The sequence below is a fragment of the Haliaeetus albicilla genome, chromosome 2 (genome assembly GCF_947461875.1).
Source record: "Haliaeetus albicilla chromosome 2, bHalAlb1.1, whole genome shotgun sequence".
Lineage (NCBI taxonomy): Eukaryota > Metazoa > Chordata > Aves > Accipitriformes > Accipitridae > Haliaeetus > Haliaeetus albicilla.
In genome coordinates this window covers 26,274,710-26,287,331 of record NC_091484.1, presented here as the reverse complement: position 1 = coordinate 26,287,331, position 12,622 = coordinate 26,274,710, and the positions used below count along the sequence as shown (strand labels likewise).

The following is a 12,622-nucleotide window of genomic DNA, read 5'->3' as shown; positions in this document are numbered from 1 at the left end:
TCTTATGCTGTATGTCAGTGCCTGTTTCTTTTACTGCTAGAGTGCTCAAGAATATTTATTATCCTATACCTTCAGTCTCTCAAGCAGTGGTGGTTTCTTCCATTTTTCCTCAGTATTTGCATGTCCAGCATAGTATTTTATTATTTCCTTAGAGAAACAATTAAAAAGATGCTGTTTAAATTAAGAACACATGTAACACACACAAATAATAATAAGGTGTCTTTTCCAGTGCTGCACCCCAAGAACCCAATAAAAAAAATATTCAGCACAGGTTTTTATTATGCAGTTGGTTGCATTATACAATTAAAAATATAACTGAAAAATCAAACTGCAATCTGTTCATATTGCAAGACTTTAAATGTGTCATGGAGATGACCCCAATCAGTACCTTATTTCATACAGGGAAATGATTTGGGGTGGTTTAAAGTATGTGATAATGACGGTAGAAGGCTAGTGTTTTCTGATGATACAGGTAACTGTTACCAACAGCACGCACAAGAGGCATGAACCCAGAAGTAAAACAACAAATAAAAGCCTGACATACTGACACTTAAGATTCAGGTTTCCCGTCACAACATTCAGATATATAAGCCAGTTAATCTTTTTTTAACTGAGAAAAAACTGCAATGAATACATTTTCTTTTCCTGTCAAAATAAGTCCTTAACAGATTATGTAAGCAGTCATTCCAAGCACCAGTGCCTAGTACTAAGTAAAACTCTGTAATCAGTAATCCTAGTATTTTCACAAGTATGTTTTAGAGAGGCACAGCACTTCAAAGCTGGTCCAGAACTAGTTTTAGAATGAGTAGTAGTGCCCTGTTCTGAAAAATCACACAATAAGACAAATTTCAAAGTAGAATTTACAAGTCCTGATTCACAATCCCTGTTACCAGAAATAACTTACAAGCACAACAGTACTCAGCTGCAAAACTTGCCTTGCATGGCTTGTTCGTGGTTCTTTTTTTTTTTTTTTTAAAGCAAGTACTTTAATTATTCCAAGGCTTCCTTGGACAATCCAAAACTAGACAGAGACAGACTTTTAAGAAACTTTGCATATCAAGAGCTTCTGCTCTCAACCCCTCCTTGCGATAGGCAGATGCATTCACAAATCTTTTAGACTAATATGTTCTTTGTGTTTCTGCCTGACTGCAAAAAAAAAAAAAAAAGAAAAAAAAATACCACAAAGCCAAAAAAACCAGTTCTGCAACAAAAGTCATCTGTGCTTTCATGAGGCTAAAAGTTGAACCAACTTTCTAGGTGGAAAATTTCTAATCTCCCTAGGCTAAGAAGTAAAATGCTTCATCTCATTTTCCCTTCCACTAATTAGGGACTTCTGTGGATATTTCTCATTATCTGATTTCAAACCTTTGCTGGTATTAGATATATTCAGGAATGAGGCTGCATTGACACATTATGGAATCCATTTTTTGTCATAAAAGTCACACTTAAAAAAAATAAGGCAAGAAACAGAAACATTCAACTTTGTATGGTTCAAACCAGCCGATTCCATTTTTTAACCAAGCATCTTTCTGTTTAGTACATAAGAGTTCTAGGTTTTTGTTAGCATTGAAGTATTTTGGCAAATACCTTTAAAAAGTAACTCTTCTTAAAAAGAGTAGTTCTTAAACTTTAAAAAGTAACTCTTAGCTTTCATTAACAATGCATACAACATTTTAACTCTGAAAAAAAATGAATGCAAACTATCATGATTTCTGTTAATATTTTTCAATGCCACAAACATCACTGCATGAAAATACGGCTGTTTGAAAAAAACAAACAAAAAACCAAAGAGCAGGACATGACTTCTATACATAGTTTTACATTTTTATAAAATCTAGTCATAAAATGTTCATTTATAAATAGGTTTACTAAAAGCTTTTACCTTCTCAGCTGGATATATGTGCTGCCTCATGAACTGCTTGACCTTCAGCAAAATTTCTTGGCCTTTCCTACTTTGATGGAACAGCCCTCCAGAAATGCTGTGGTGCGTGCTGCTGAAAGATGACCTAGAGAAGAACGTTCAGTGCAATAACTACTAAACCAGATTTTCCCTCATAATAATATAAGCTGCTTTATACAGCATTTAAGTAAGTGAAGACGTTGTAAAAGCTTTGCCTTGCCTTTGACCAGCAGTTTAGACTACTCTTACCTTTTTGAGAGCTCTAACCCTCTCTCTGCCAAAGGCTTCACCATCTTAGCAAATTCATGACTGTTCTCTGCAGAAGCATTTCCAATGAGATGTCTAGCATACACACCCTAAAACCAAATGAAAGGCATATATTGTATAATTAGGCATTTAAAATTGACTAATACATTGATTATTTCTTCAGCTATCAAAGTAACACTTAAATGCACATAGTCTTAAAAGGAAAAAATTAGCAACCAGACAGATTTTACTGGGATATGTTAATTTTGTTTTTGTTCAATTTCTGATATACTGGAGATGCTTGGTTGTCGTGGTTTCAGCCCAGCCAGCAACAAAGGACCAGGCAGCCACTGGCTCACTCCTCCCAGTGGGATGAGGAGAAAATAGGAGGAAAAGCTTGTGGGTGCAGACAAGGACTGGGAAGGATCATGCACCACTTATGGTCACAGGCAAAAACCAGACTCGACTTGGGCAAAAAAACCCAAAACTGATTTATTCTGTTACAAATCATATCAAAACAAGGATAATGAGAAGTAAACCCAAACCTTAGAACACCTTCCCCCCCCCCGCCCCTTCCCGGCTCAACTCCACTCTTGGTTTTGTCCACCTCCTGGCGCAGGGGGACGAGGAATGGGGGTTGGGTCCGCTCATCCCACCTTGTCTCTGCTGCTCCTTCCTCCTCAGGGGGAGGAGGACTCCTCACTCTTCCCCTGCTCCACCGTGGGGTCCCTCCCATGGGACACAGTCCTCCACTAACTGCTCCAGTGTGGGGTCCCTCCCATGGGCTGCAGTCCCTCACAAAGTGCTCCAGCATGGGCCCTTTCACCTCCTCCCCCTCCTTCTGCACTGACCTCCGTGTCTGCAGAGGTGTTTCTCTCACATTCCAATCCCCTCACTCACTACAGGTTCCCCTTCTTATATCTGTTCTCCCAGAGGCGCTACCACTGTGACTGATGGGCTTGGCCTTCGCTAGCGGCGGGTCCGACTTGGAGCCAGGGAAGCTTCTAGCAGCTTCTCAACAGCAGCCACCCCTGCGGCCAAAAACCCCACCACACAAACAAAAAAAACACCAGGCGTGCGCAAGAGAAAAAAACCATACCCCAGCTAAACCAAACTAAAGGCAAATCACAAAAAGTAGTAGAGGAAAAAAAAGAAAAAAAGAAATGTCTGCACTACTGCAAGTGAACTCAGCCTGCCCCTTTGTGTGGATCATCCAGCTCATAGTTAGCAAACGAGCTTCACCATGTCTAGTGCACACAGGCGACTCACGGGGGGTTACAAAAGCAACCCAGCCTTGGATTGCCTTGAGACCCTGTCTCTCTGCAGAGGGGAGCTGTGTAGACAGCTTAGCCCTGGGTTTTCTGATAAGCCCTGAACTAAACAGGGCAGTGGCTGCACCATTCAAAGAACCAAAACCTGAACTGAGCCTTGAAATCCCTTAACAAATAGTATGCCCTGAGTCTCAATCCAACCACTATTCAGCTGCCTGAGGAAGCAAGGTAAAAAAACCCAAAACCTGGAGGGTTTCAGCTTTGGTTTCAAATGACAACCTTGCGTATTCAAACAATCACAGACCAACAAAGGAAAGATAAGGGGAAACTCCACTCAGATATATGTAATCCATTTAGGCATATATCATAATCCACTCAGACATAGTCATACACACCATTCCACAAGTCAGGGCATAAAAACCCTAAGATTCAAGTTGGAAATGGGGGAGTCACTTCTCCAACTATACAGTTGGCTTGTGAAGGAAACCTTTCCTCCCCTTGATCGGGACGCCAGTCGAGGTAACTTCCCTGGGATTGAAGCCCTTACCTGGAGGCGTAAGTGAATATTGTTTACGCTTTAAGTTTGTAAACACGTGTGTGCCTGTGGTTGTCTGTGAATTGCTTGTGGTTGTAATAATCTACTACCCTTGCCTTAAAAAATTGCAATAGTGCATTTCTCCATTGTATCTGTAAAACCTGCAATAGTGGCGTGTTAAGTCTGTAAGTGAAGTTCAAATAAATCATTTACTTGAACCTTGCAGTTAAGTCTGTGAGTGAAGTTCAAGTCGTTTGCTTGAACCTTGCAGTTAAGTCCTTTTCCATCACATTACCCTTAAGCCAACCAACAACAGTACACACCTGTGATTATAATTAACTACCCACATACACACTCTTACTCCAAATCAATACCAGGTACCTTATCCCACATTAGGTATGCAGATCTCATGCTGCAACTCATTAAAATATACTTATGCCCTACAACAGCTGAATATCTAATTAAACTGTTACTTCTGTTAACAATGAATCAAGGAAACTTATTTTCTCCCATAATCACATCTCAAGATTGGTCTCCTATACTCATAATAAGCTGAGTTCACAACACACCCTTTTTCATCTGTGGGTGGCACCAACAGGATCTTATTTATCTATCCTGCTACCTACTTTCATGAGAGCTCCAGAAACTTAGAAAGATCTTTGTTTCTCTGTAACACAGGATTTAAATTAGCCAGAGAGTGCAAAAAGGTAATGACAAAACTGCCTGCATACTGGAACATCAGTAAGAAGAATCCACATATCCACTTTTTTTTTTGTAAAAACATAAACATTTTTTCATAAAGCCTGCTTTCCTAAGAAGTTAGCTATATCTAACACAATGTATTTTATGTAGCAAGAATTCCATCTTAGAGAGTTATCAGTCATAAGCATCTAAGATACTGCTTCTAAAGGAACAAACTGAAATACAATGGTTCCAGTAATTTTTAAAATATTATTCATATGTTGAACAAGTATTACCAACTACAAATACTCATAATAAAATTATGTGACATTTCAGCAAATGTGAGTGTATTACCTGGGATATTGCTGCCATTTTAAAATATGACAAAGCAAGAAAAAAATTAAAGTTGGATAAAGTAGTGCTAACACCCTGGCAGCGGCAGTAAATGGAAACCAGTTCTTCAAATGAAGGAGTTTCTACAAAAAAAAAAACCAAAATATTTTAGAATACTCAACATTCTCTATGATTTTTTCCACCTTATTCTTCAAACATTTGAACAGCTTTTCAGCTTTATGAGATATTCCATTTACATAGTCAAAAACATGATTTATCTTTTCTCATGACCTAAATGTGATATGAAGAGCCAAAAGGAAATAGGAGTTGTCAGAATTCTAGATACACATAACACTTCCTACCACCCCTCGCCTCCACTCCAGTCAGGAAATTAATAATTAATCTCACCACCACACAGGGAGGGGTGGGGGGTAGGGTGAGGGGAGGTGTGTGGTTTGTTGTTTTTTTTAAATAAATGATAAATTTACATTTAAATTCCAGTTTTCTTCCATTATCTCTAAGAAAGGTTCAAAATAAACTTTTACAGAAGTCACATACTGTGGCTAAGCCACAGCTTGTTAAAACAGGATTACCATAAACCTATCAGCATGTTGCCTACAATGACGAAAACTATGGAAAAGTTCAAGTGCAAAATGATGTGGTTATTAATTTAACTTTTTATTGTTGTTTATAAAGGTAACATATCAAATAGAAATCAACCCTAGAATTCATTTCAACAAAAATATTACAGTTTCATACCTATGGTGTCTTTGAAACGCAAGACAGTTCCTTGACCAAAGTCCTTATTAGATGTAGGCCAAAAGTAGAACAGAGTGGCATATGCTAAATCTGCTAAAGGATGACCAGCAGTTGAAAGTTCCCAGTCCAGCACTGCCAAAACACGAGCCTTTAAGAAAAATAAAAACTTCAAGTGAATGCTAGAAGATAAATTCTCCCCATCCACAAATGCACAACCCACTTAACATCCAACAGCTCTATGCAGTTACTATATGTTTAAAATTAAAAAACACGCACTGTACCTGTCTACAGCAAAACCAGTTCCTTTTAGCACTATGTAAGGACCTGCAGAAAATTAACATTCACATAGTAGCAGAAAACCAGGCATTTTTCCAAAGAAAATCTGTTTTAAATTCTACATTTTTTGAGTAGCATTCTTCCTGTCAGAAACTTCTAAACTCTTCTAGTCAAAATATGATTGAAATAAGATATCCTAAAGAACAGTAGTACTGACAGTTGGGGTTTTTCTGTTTCCAGCCCTGTTGCACAGATATTGTTGCACAGTCCTTTTGCACAGATACTCACAGACCATGCATTAAAAACCCTAATTTATCACAATATTATGCATAGATTAACACTTACATGCAGAACTGAATTGCCTAAACAGGACAGTCAATCACTGCCCAGACAGTGACATGAGCCTCTGCTACAAGCATCCTTGGAATGGTGTCTTCAGCTGGATGGGTTGAGACTCCCCAAACTGTTGTTCTGATGAATTCTTATAATCCAGCTGGCCTGTCATCCTGAACAACCCCTCCAGTCTACTCATGATCCACGGCTACTTGAACTATGTGCAAAAGACTTTCCTACACAGTCATCCCTGCATATACAGGAACAGTTTCCACAGATTATTTAAAATTACCTATGTACAGTTTGGTCAATTCTTTCAACTACTTCAGGAACAGCTGGGAGAGTCCCTGAGACTGCTCAGGGAGTCAATCAGAACATTTAAGCCTACAAACAGTGTCTAGCAACTAATCTATGCACAATAGCGGGAATCCCTGGGATCTGTTGCTCTGTTGTGAATCAGGCATTGCAGAGTCTTGGTTACAAATCCCAGGCATATCTTCTGGTCACAACATAGCAAATAGCGTGGACAAAAATAATGAAAATGCAATTATGTCAATAGACAGGTAACACACGTTACTTCCGCAAACGGGGGTGGGGGTGGGGGGGGGCGGAATAAAAAAAAAAAATCCGTTTCCCTAAAGATGAATGAGGAACTTTCGGGGGTCTCTGTGATCTACATCAGCTCCCCAAATAATCAGCTTTGGCAGATTTTTCTTTGCTTCCACTAGTATCACATATCATGCATTCAGATCCTATTCCAAAAGCCATTGTTGTTAACTGAAGCCATACCACAGATTTCAATGGGCTTTGCATCAGATGCTCATACAGTTTAATGAAGTGAGCCTTCAGTATGTCCTTAAGTTGCACTGAATTCAATAGGATTTATGCATATAAAATGTTTTGTTCCTGGACTTTGAAGTAGGGGCGAGAGCTAATGAATCAATTGAGTAACTAGCTTCTGCAATGAAAACCAGGACTGTATTAGTCACCTCAACACCATACACAGCGTATAGAGAAGAATTAAGCTTTCTACCGTTCCTTTCAAAGATGTATCATGCACTAAAATGCCCACATGTGTGTCTCTTTACACAGCAGGAGTACAAACAAATGGAGGACCAAAAACTACTAAACATACACAAACGTGCTTCAAATACCTCTGTTGGGTGGAAGATGATGTTATCTATTCTAAAGTTCCCATGAATCAGGCTTTCTTTATTATCATCAGGCGGCAAGTTGTTTGCTAACCACTCAGCTAGCTTGTTCATGGCAGGAATATCTGTATGAGCAGCTGCATCATACTGTCTCTTCCAAGTTGATACCTAAAGAAATATGAACACTTCAATGGATTTTCCAACTGATTCATAAGTTTTTCAAGAGCCCAAAATTCTGAAGCACGTGCTTCTGGACTTTGACTATTGCCACGTTACCTGTAAATTCAGTAAAACCCAGTACCTTTGCATTTGCAGATGTGAACTGTGAGATCAAAAGATGCAATGAAGACCACCTCTATTTTCTACTTCAATCCTAGTCACATAGCCTAAATCTAATATTATTCCAAAAGTGAATTAATACCATTCTCCAAGTATAGCATTACAGAGTTGATCTGAATGTAGTAGTAACTTTATACTGTGCACAAATAATTGAAATACACAAAGGTGTTTAATAGCTAAAATATGATGGTTACTTTTACAAGTAGTTTATAATTAACAATTTAGCTTGCAAATGAAATAAATCTTAAAAGACCTGACAAAACAAGAGAATTTTTTGAAGAGCTGTACCTGTCTTCTGCAGTATCCTGGTCCTCTACCATATCCTTGGAGATCCAATGACTGTAAATCAAAGGAGTGCAACAGGGCCAAAGTTTCTATCATTGCAATATACAAAGCAGAACGCTCTGCTGGGCCCACTTCAGGCATTGAGAGGTCTCGGAAGATGCGACCCTAGAAACATCGTAAATCAGATAGTTGGTGGGATGTACGCATCAGATGAAGAGAAGTAAAGCTATACATTTCAGGAGGAAAAACAAATGTAGTGAACCAACACTCCCTATGCAATCAAAAATTCCTTCCTCATTTACTTTATTCCTTGCCCAGGACAGATGAAGGGATTCACAGTAATCTCAGATCATCAGTATAAAGGATATCTATTGGAAGGCAATTAAAATAACAGATACATTCAGTAGATGAAAGTTGGAATTAGAGCACTCAAACCAGATATCCTCCAGCTTGAAAGTACCAGGAAAAAACCAAATGTTACTGTATTGTCTCTAACAGCTAACTTCGGGAAAAAATATCGGTTAAGACCTTGGGGAGGGGCAGGCAGGGAGGGGAGGGGAATGGGTGGGTTCTATGTATAAAGAGGCAAACAATCCAAAGAAATTCACTTGCATTCTCCTTAAAAGCAGTTTCTTATGTGTAGAAGATGGGTGTGTTTTTCCATTTTCTCCTTTAATTTTGACCCTGCCAGTAACAGATTAGAAAAGACAGACTCTTCTCTAAGTTGCTCAGTTTCACTGGTTCGCATGATGGCTTCAATATATTTACACAGCTAAAGCATCAATAGAACTTTTTTGCTGAAAGATTCTGCATAACAAATCCAGAAATCAGATTTTGTATTGTGTAATAGTTTATTCAACACAATAAACATATGATTGTTTTCTAAATACACAACATATTTGTTAAAAACAGTGCACTGCTGTCCATATTAGAATGCATAGACTGTAAATTTACATCCTTAGAAATCTAAATATATCAGTAGCAAGGTTTCTCATTAAGAAATCACTTTGTTCTAGTCAAAACCAGAAAAATTCTCCATCTTTAATGTAAGAAAATTGCTTCAAATTCTTCACAGCTTTTACATTTTATTACTCTTGATTCATGGTTTTTGTAGGAAGGTTAACTTAATCTCCAGGAACCGGCCCACAAACTCTTACATTTCTAATTTCCCCGTGAATCTGATGATAGAGTAGGATGCAATGAAAGAGGTCTGAATTCAAATCCTCCTCCCACAGGAAAAAAAAGACATGATACAGCAGACTTATGCTCAGAATCACCAAAATCTAACAGAAACAGTATCTATTCAGCTACGGCACTCCCAGAGTGATGGGCCGTGGACAGAGCTATGCGATGTTCTTTCCGAAACTAGTGTTTGAGCTGCTTGGTTTTCAAGAAAAGGTGACTGTATGTAGATTCCTATCTTCAGTACTAAACAAGTCCCAGGATATCCAAAGATTCAATATAACTTCATAGCCTGATTGTTCTCCCTCTGACTTGTGTATGCTTTTCACAGAAGTAATATTGCCTCATTTCAAGACATCCTTCTGAGAGCTCAAAACAAGAGCAAGAGGTCAAATATTGAGCTGAAAATTTTGACAAAGTGGGAAATAAGTCCCGGAGAAGCTGAAATCAGTGACAATCTTTGATAGCTAGCATTTTTTAAAAATGTCAGAGGATTATTTATGTTTGTATCACAAGGCTTAGTAAATGCTGAATAAGACTCTAACAGAAAAGTGTTAAACAATTTAAAAGCAGCTTGTAGTAGGGAAAAGGAAAAAATCTTTCACATTGGAGGACCAACCTGCACATGCTGCATTACATAAAATTCTGTTCCAATGATAGAAACGTCACTGCAATACAACAGGGGCTCAGGCACTGGAAATCCAGCTGAAAACAAGGCTTTCTGCACACGATACTCTCTATCGATCTGAAGAAGACACAGAACTTAGGTTCAGTGAAAAGCTCCCAAACATAAATGAGTACAGTGAATGACAATATATCCTCTCAAATGTTTATTTATGCATCTAGCACAGAAAACCGGAAATGATCCAGTAATTCATTGCATTTCTAGACACATTCAACAATGTGCGGCACCATCATGTACAGGACTTAGCCACCTGCATACAAAGTGTTTGGAGCTTGCTGAAGAACATTACTTACCTTGTGAGCCCTAGGTAGAAGAGGGCCATGGGGCTTCTTCCTGAGCACATAAGCCTGCCCACCCTTCTGAAGATGAAAGGTTGGATTTGACTGGCCTGAGCTACGAAGAGAAAGCTTACAATTACTTATGAATTCAAGTACTTACACATTTGCAAACTTTTACCAGAAATGATGCAAAATGCACTGTGACGTGGCCTGAACAAAATGGCAAGACAGAGGAAAATGTTCTTCTCAAGAGCTGCTTTTCTTTTTTTTTTTTCCAAATATAGTCCTACAAGGATGCAAGTAATAGCCTACAAAATCAGAAGTCAGAGGTTCTACTCCTACCTATAAAAAAGATGTCTTCTTTCACTGCAGAGAGGTCACAGATACTCAATTTGTTCTCCTGTGAAACGGAGATAGCATTTACCTCTCCTCCCTAAAGATACATCCTTAGTATTTTCAAGGTATGCAATAAATACTAACTTTAAAGCTTTCCAATTTGGAGGAAATTAAACAGAGCAGAATTCACACTAGCCCACAACTGTATCTGTCCTTTGGCGAGCTGTATTTTGAACATTGTAAGCATAGAGAAAGCTCTCCAAATAATTGAGGAATTCTAGTACCAAGCCTCACTGTATACTAGCCTGATCATCACATACATATGCTACGCTTAGACCGCCTATAGTAACTGCAAAGTCTGACAAAGAATCACAGACATCAGACCTTTCAATCACATACACGTGTAAAAAAGAAGGACAACCTAGTTAAACCCTTCATAACACCTTGTCAATCATATCCCAATCAAGCTCATTGATCCTTATTTTCCTCAAGGCTCTGTGCCATTACTCTACAGGCCTTCCTCTCCTCATTCCGGATCATTTTTAAGATGCATTCCAACCTAGTCCAATAAAAGATTAGACAACTATCAGAAAATCATAATCAAGTGAACTTTTGCCCTCATGCTCCCCACAACATTTCCATTCTCCCCAAGGCGGCCAGGGCATAGTCCGTAATGCAGTTTAACAAGCGTTCTGCACAGACAAATACTCTGCCTGGCACAACAGAGATTTAGATTGGTGGAAGCCTTGAAGTGCAACCTCAAGACAAACAAAGTAGTAAAAGCATAAATACTGGCAATACTTTAGCAGATTTTACTATTAGCTACTCTCCTGAGGCCCCTCCTAAGGTTTCCTCAGTTGAAGCACATATGAGGAGTACAGCTGGGGATGTTTTACATTTGCATTAGAAGACAGTGAAAAATGGTTTACTGTTTCTTATTGATAGCTGCAGATAAAGCAGTCGACATCATGTTTACAAAGGAACAGATACGCATTTTCGCAATAACTTAACTTCCAATCGTTATCTCCTGATACGAGGTCACGCAGCCACGCCACCGATTTGCCTAATGCAAATAAACTAGATGTTCTGTGCAACAGCGGCTCTGGAACCTGGGCGTAGCACCTCACTGGCACAGCGCATTGCTCTCCGGGCGTTAACGGGAATCTCAGCACAGCGTTACACTGTTTGCATGGATTTGCTTACCCGGCGATAACCTAAGGCACTTTAAATTGATGTCTTAAGCCACGTATGTGCTTCTGGACATTATTATTTGCCGTGCAATTAAAGATCAATCACACAAACTGAGACCGACCAGCAGGCAACGGAGAGATTGTGCGCGCGCTCCAACGGAGCTCACCGCGTCCGCGTTTCTTCCGCGGACAGCGGGAAGCCCGGCCAACGCATCGCCCGCCTGCCGACGGCCAACTGGGGCCGCAGGGTCTGTCCCCGCCAAAGGTCACCTCGGCCGCCGGCGGCGACTTCTCCCGCCGGCCGAGGGATGAGCCGTGCCCCTCGACGGCCGCTGCCCGCCATCACCGGGGCAGAGGGGCCTAACTCTGGCCGCCGTTCCCGCCGGGCGGCGAGCAAAGCCGCGGCCCCTCTCCTCGCCCCGCAGGGGCGCACACACCCGGGGCCCGGGGCCCGGGCTCCGGCTCCGCGCCTGAGGGCGACCCGGGGGCGAGGGCCCGCGCCGACGGCCACGGAGGCCGCCGCTCGCCCCTCACGGGCAGGGGAGCGGCCCGCCCCGCTACCTGTACTGCCTGACAGCCAGAGGCCCCGCCGGCTGCCGAGCGAAGCCGGCCAGGCGGCCGCACAGGTACCGCTCCAAGCTGCCCTGGTCGAAGCGGTGCCGCCGCCGCACCTCGCCGCTGCCCGGCTCCCCCGCCATCCCCGCGCCCGCCCACCGCCCCGCTACGCCACTGACGGAGGCGAGGTGCCCCGCCCCGCCCGGCGTCGCCGCGGTGGCCGGAGGCGGCCTGGTCCGTCAAGGAAAGAGTTCCCCGGCGGCGGGCCCGCGGGGCTCTCGGAGCCG

The 12,622-nt window shown here is 41.1% G+C and overlaps 1 protein-coding gene across 2 annotated transcripts in view; it reads right to left on the bottom strand.

Annotated features, from left to right (window-relative positions):
* The window catches only part of ACAD11 (acyl-CoA dehydrogenase family member 11), a 35,640-nt gene extending 23,039 nt beyond the window's left edge, over nucleotides 1-12,601 (bottom strand). Inside the window, exons 1-10 of one of the 2 annotated variants that reach the window (XM_069811648.1) lie at nucleotides 12,342-12,601; nucleotides 10,270-10,369; nucleotides 9,911-10,036; nucleotides 8,113-8,274; nucleotides 7,489-7,653; nucleotides 5,726-5,873; nucleotides 4,988-5,109; nucleotides 2,150-2,256; nucleotides 1,883-2,006; nucleotides 70-147 (exon numbers count right to left, since the gene is read on the bottom strand). In XM_069811648.1, coding sequence (XP_069667749.1) covers nucleotides 70-147; nucleotides 1,883-2,006; nucleotides 2,150-2,256; nucleotides 4,988-5,109; nucleotides 5,726-5,873; nucleotides 7,489-7,653; nucleotides 8,113-8,274; nucleotides 9,911-10,036; nucleotides 10,270-10,369; nucleotides 12,342-12,478 — 1,269 coding nt within the window. In that variant the 5' untranslated portion in view covers nucleotides 12,479-12,601. Of the gene's footprint in view, nucleotides 1-69; nucleotides 148-1,882; nucleotides 2,007-2,149; nucleotides 2,257-4,987; nucleotides 5,110-5,725; nucleotides 5,874-7,488; nucleotides 7,654-8,112; nucleotides 8,275-9,910; nucleotides 10,037-10,269; nucleotides 10,370-10,596; nucleotides 12,313-12,341 lie in introns of those variants that run through there. The other variant, XM_069811653.1, reaches the window with a different exon arrangement.
* Nucleotides 12,602-12,622: the final 21 nt, after the last annotated feature.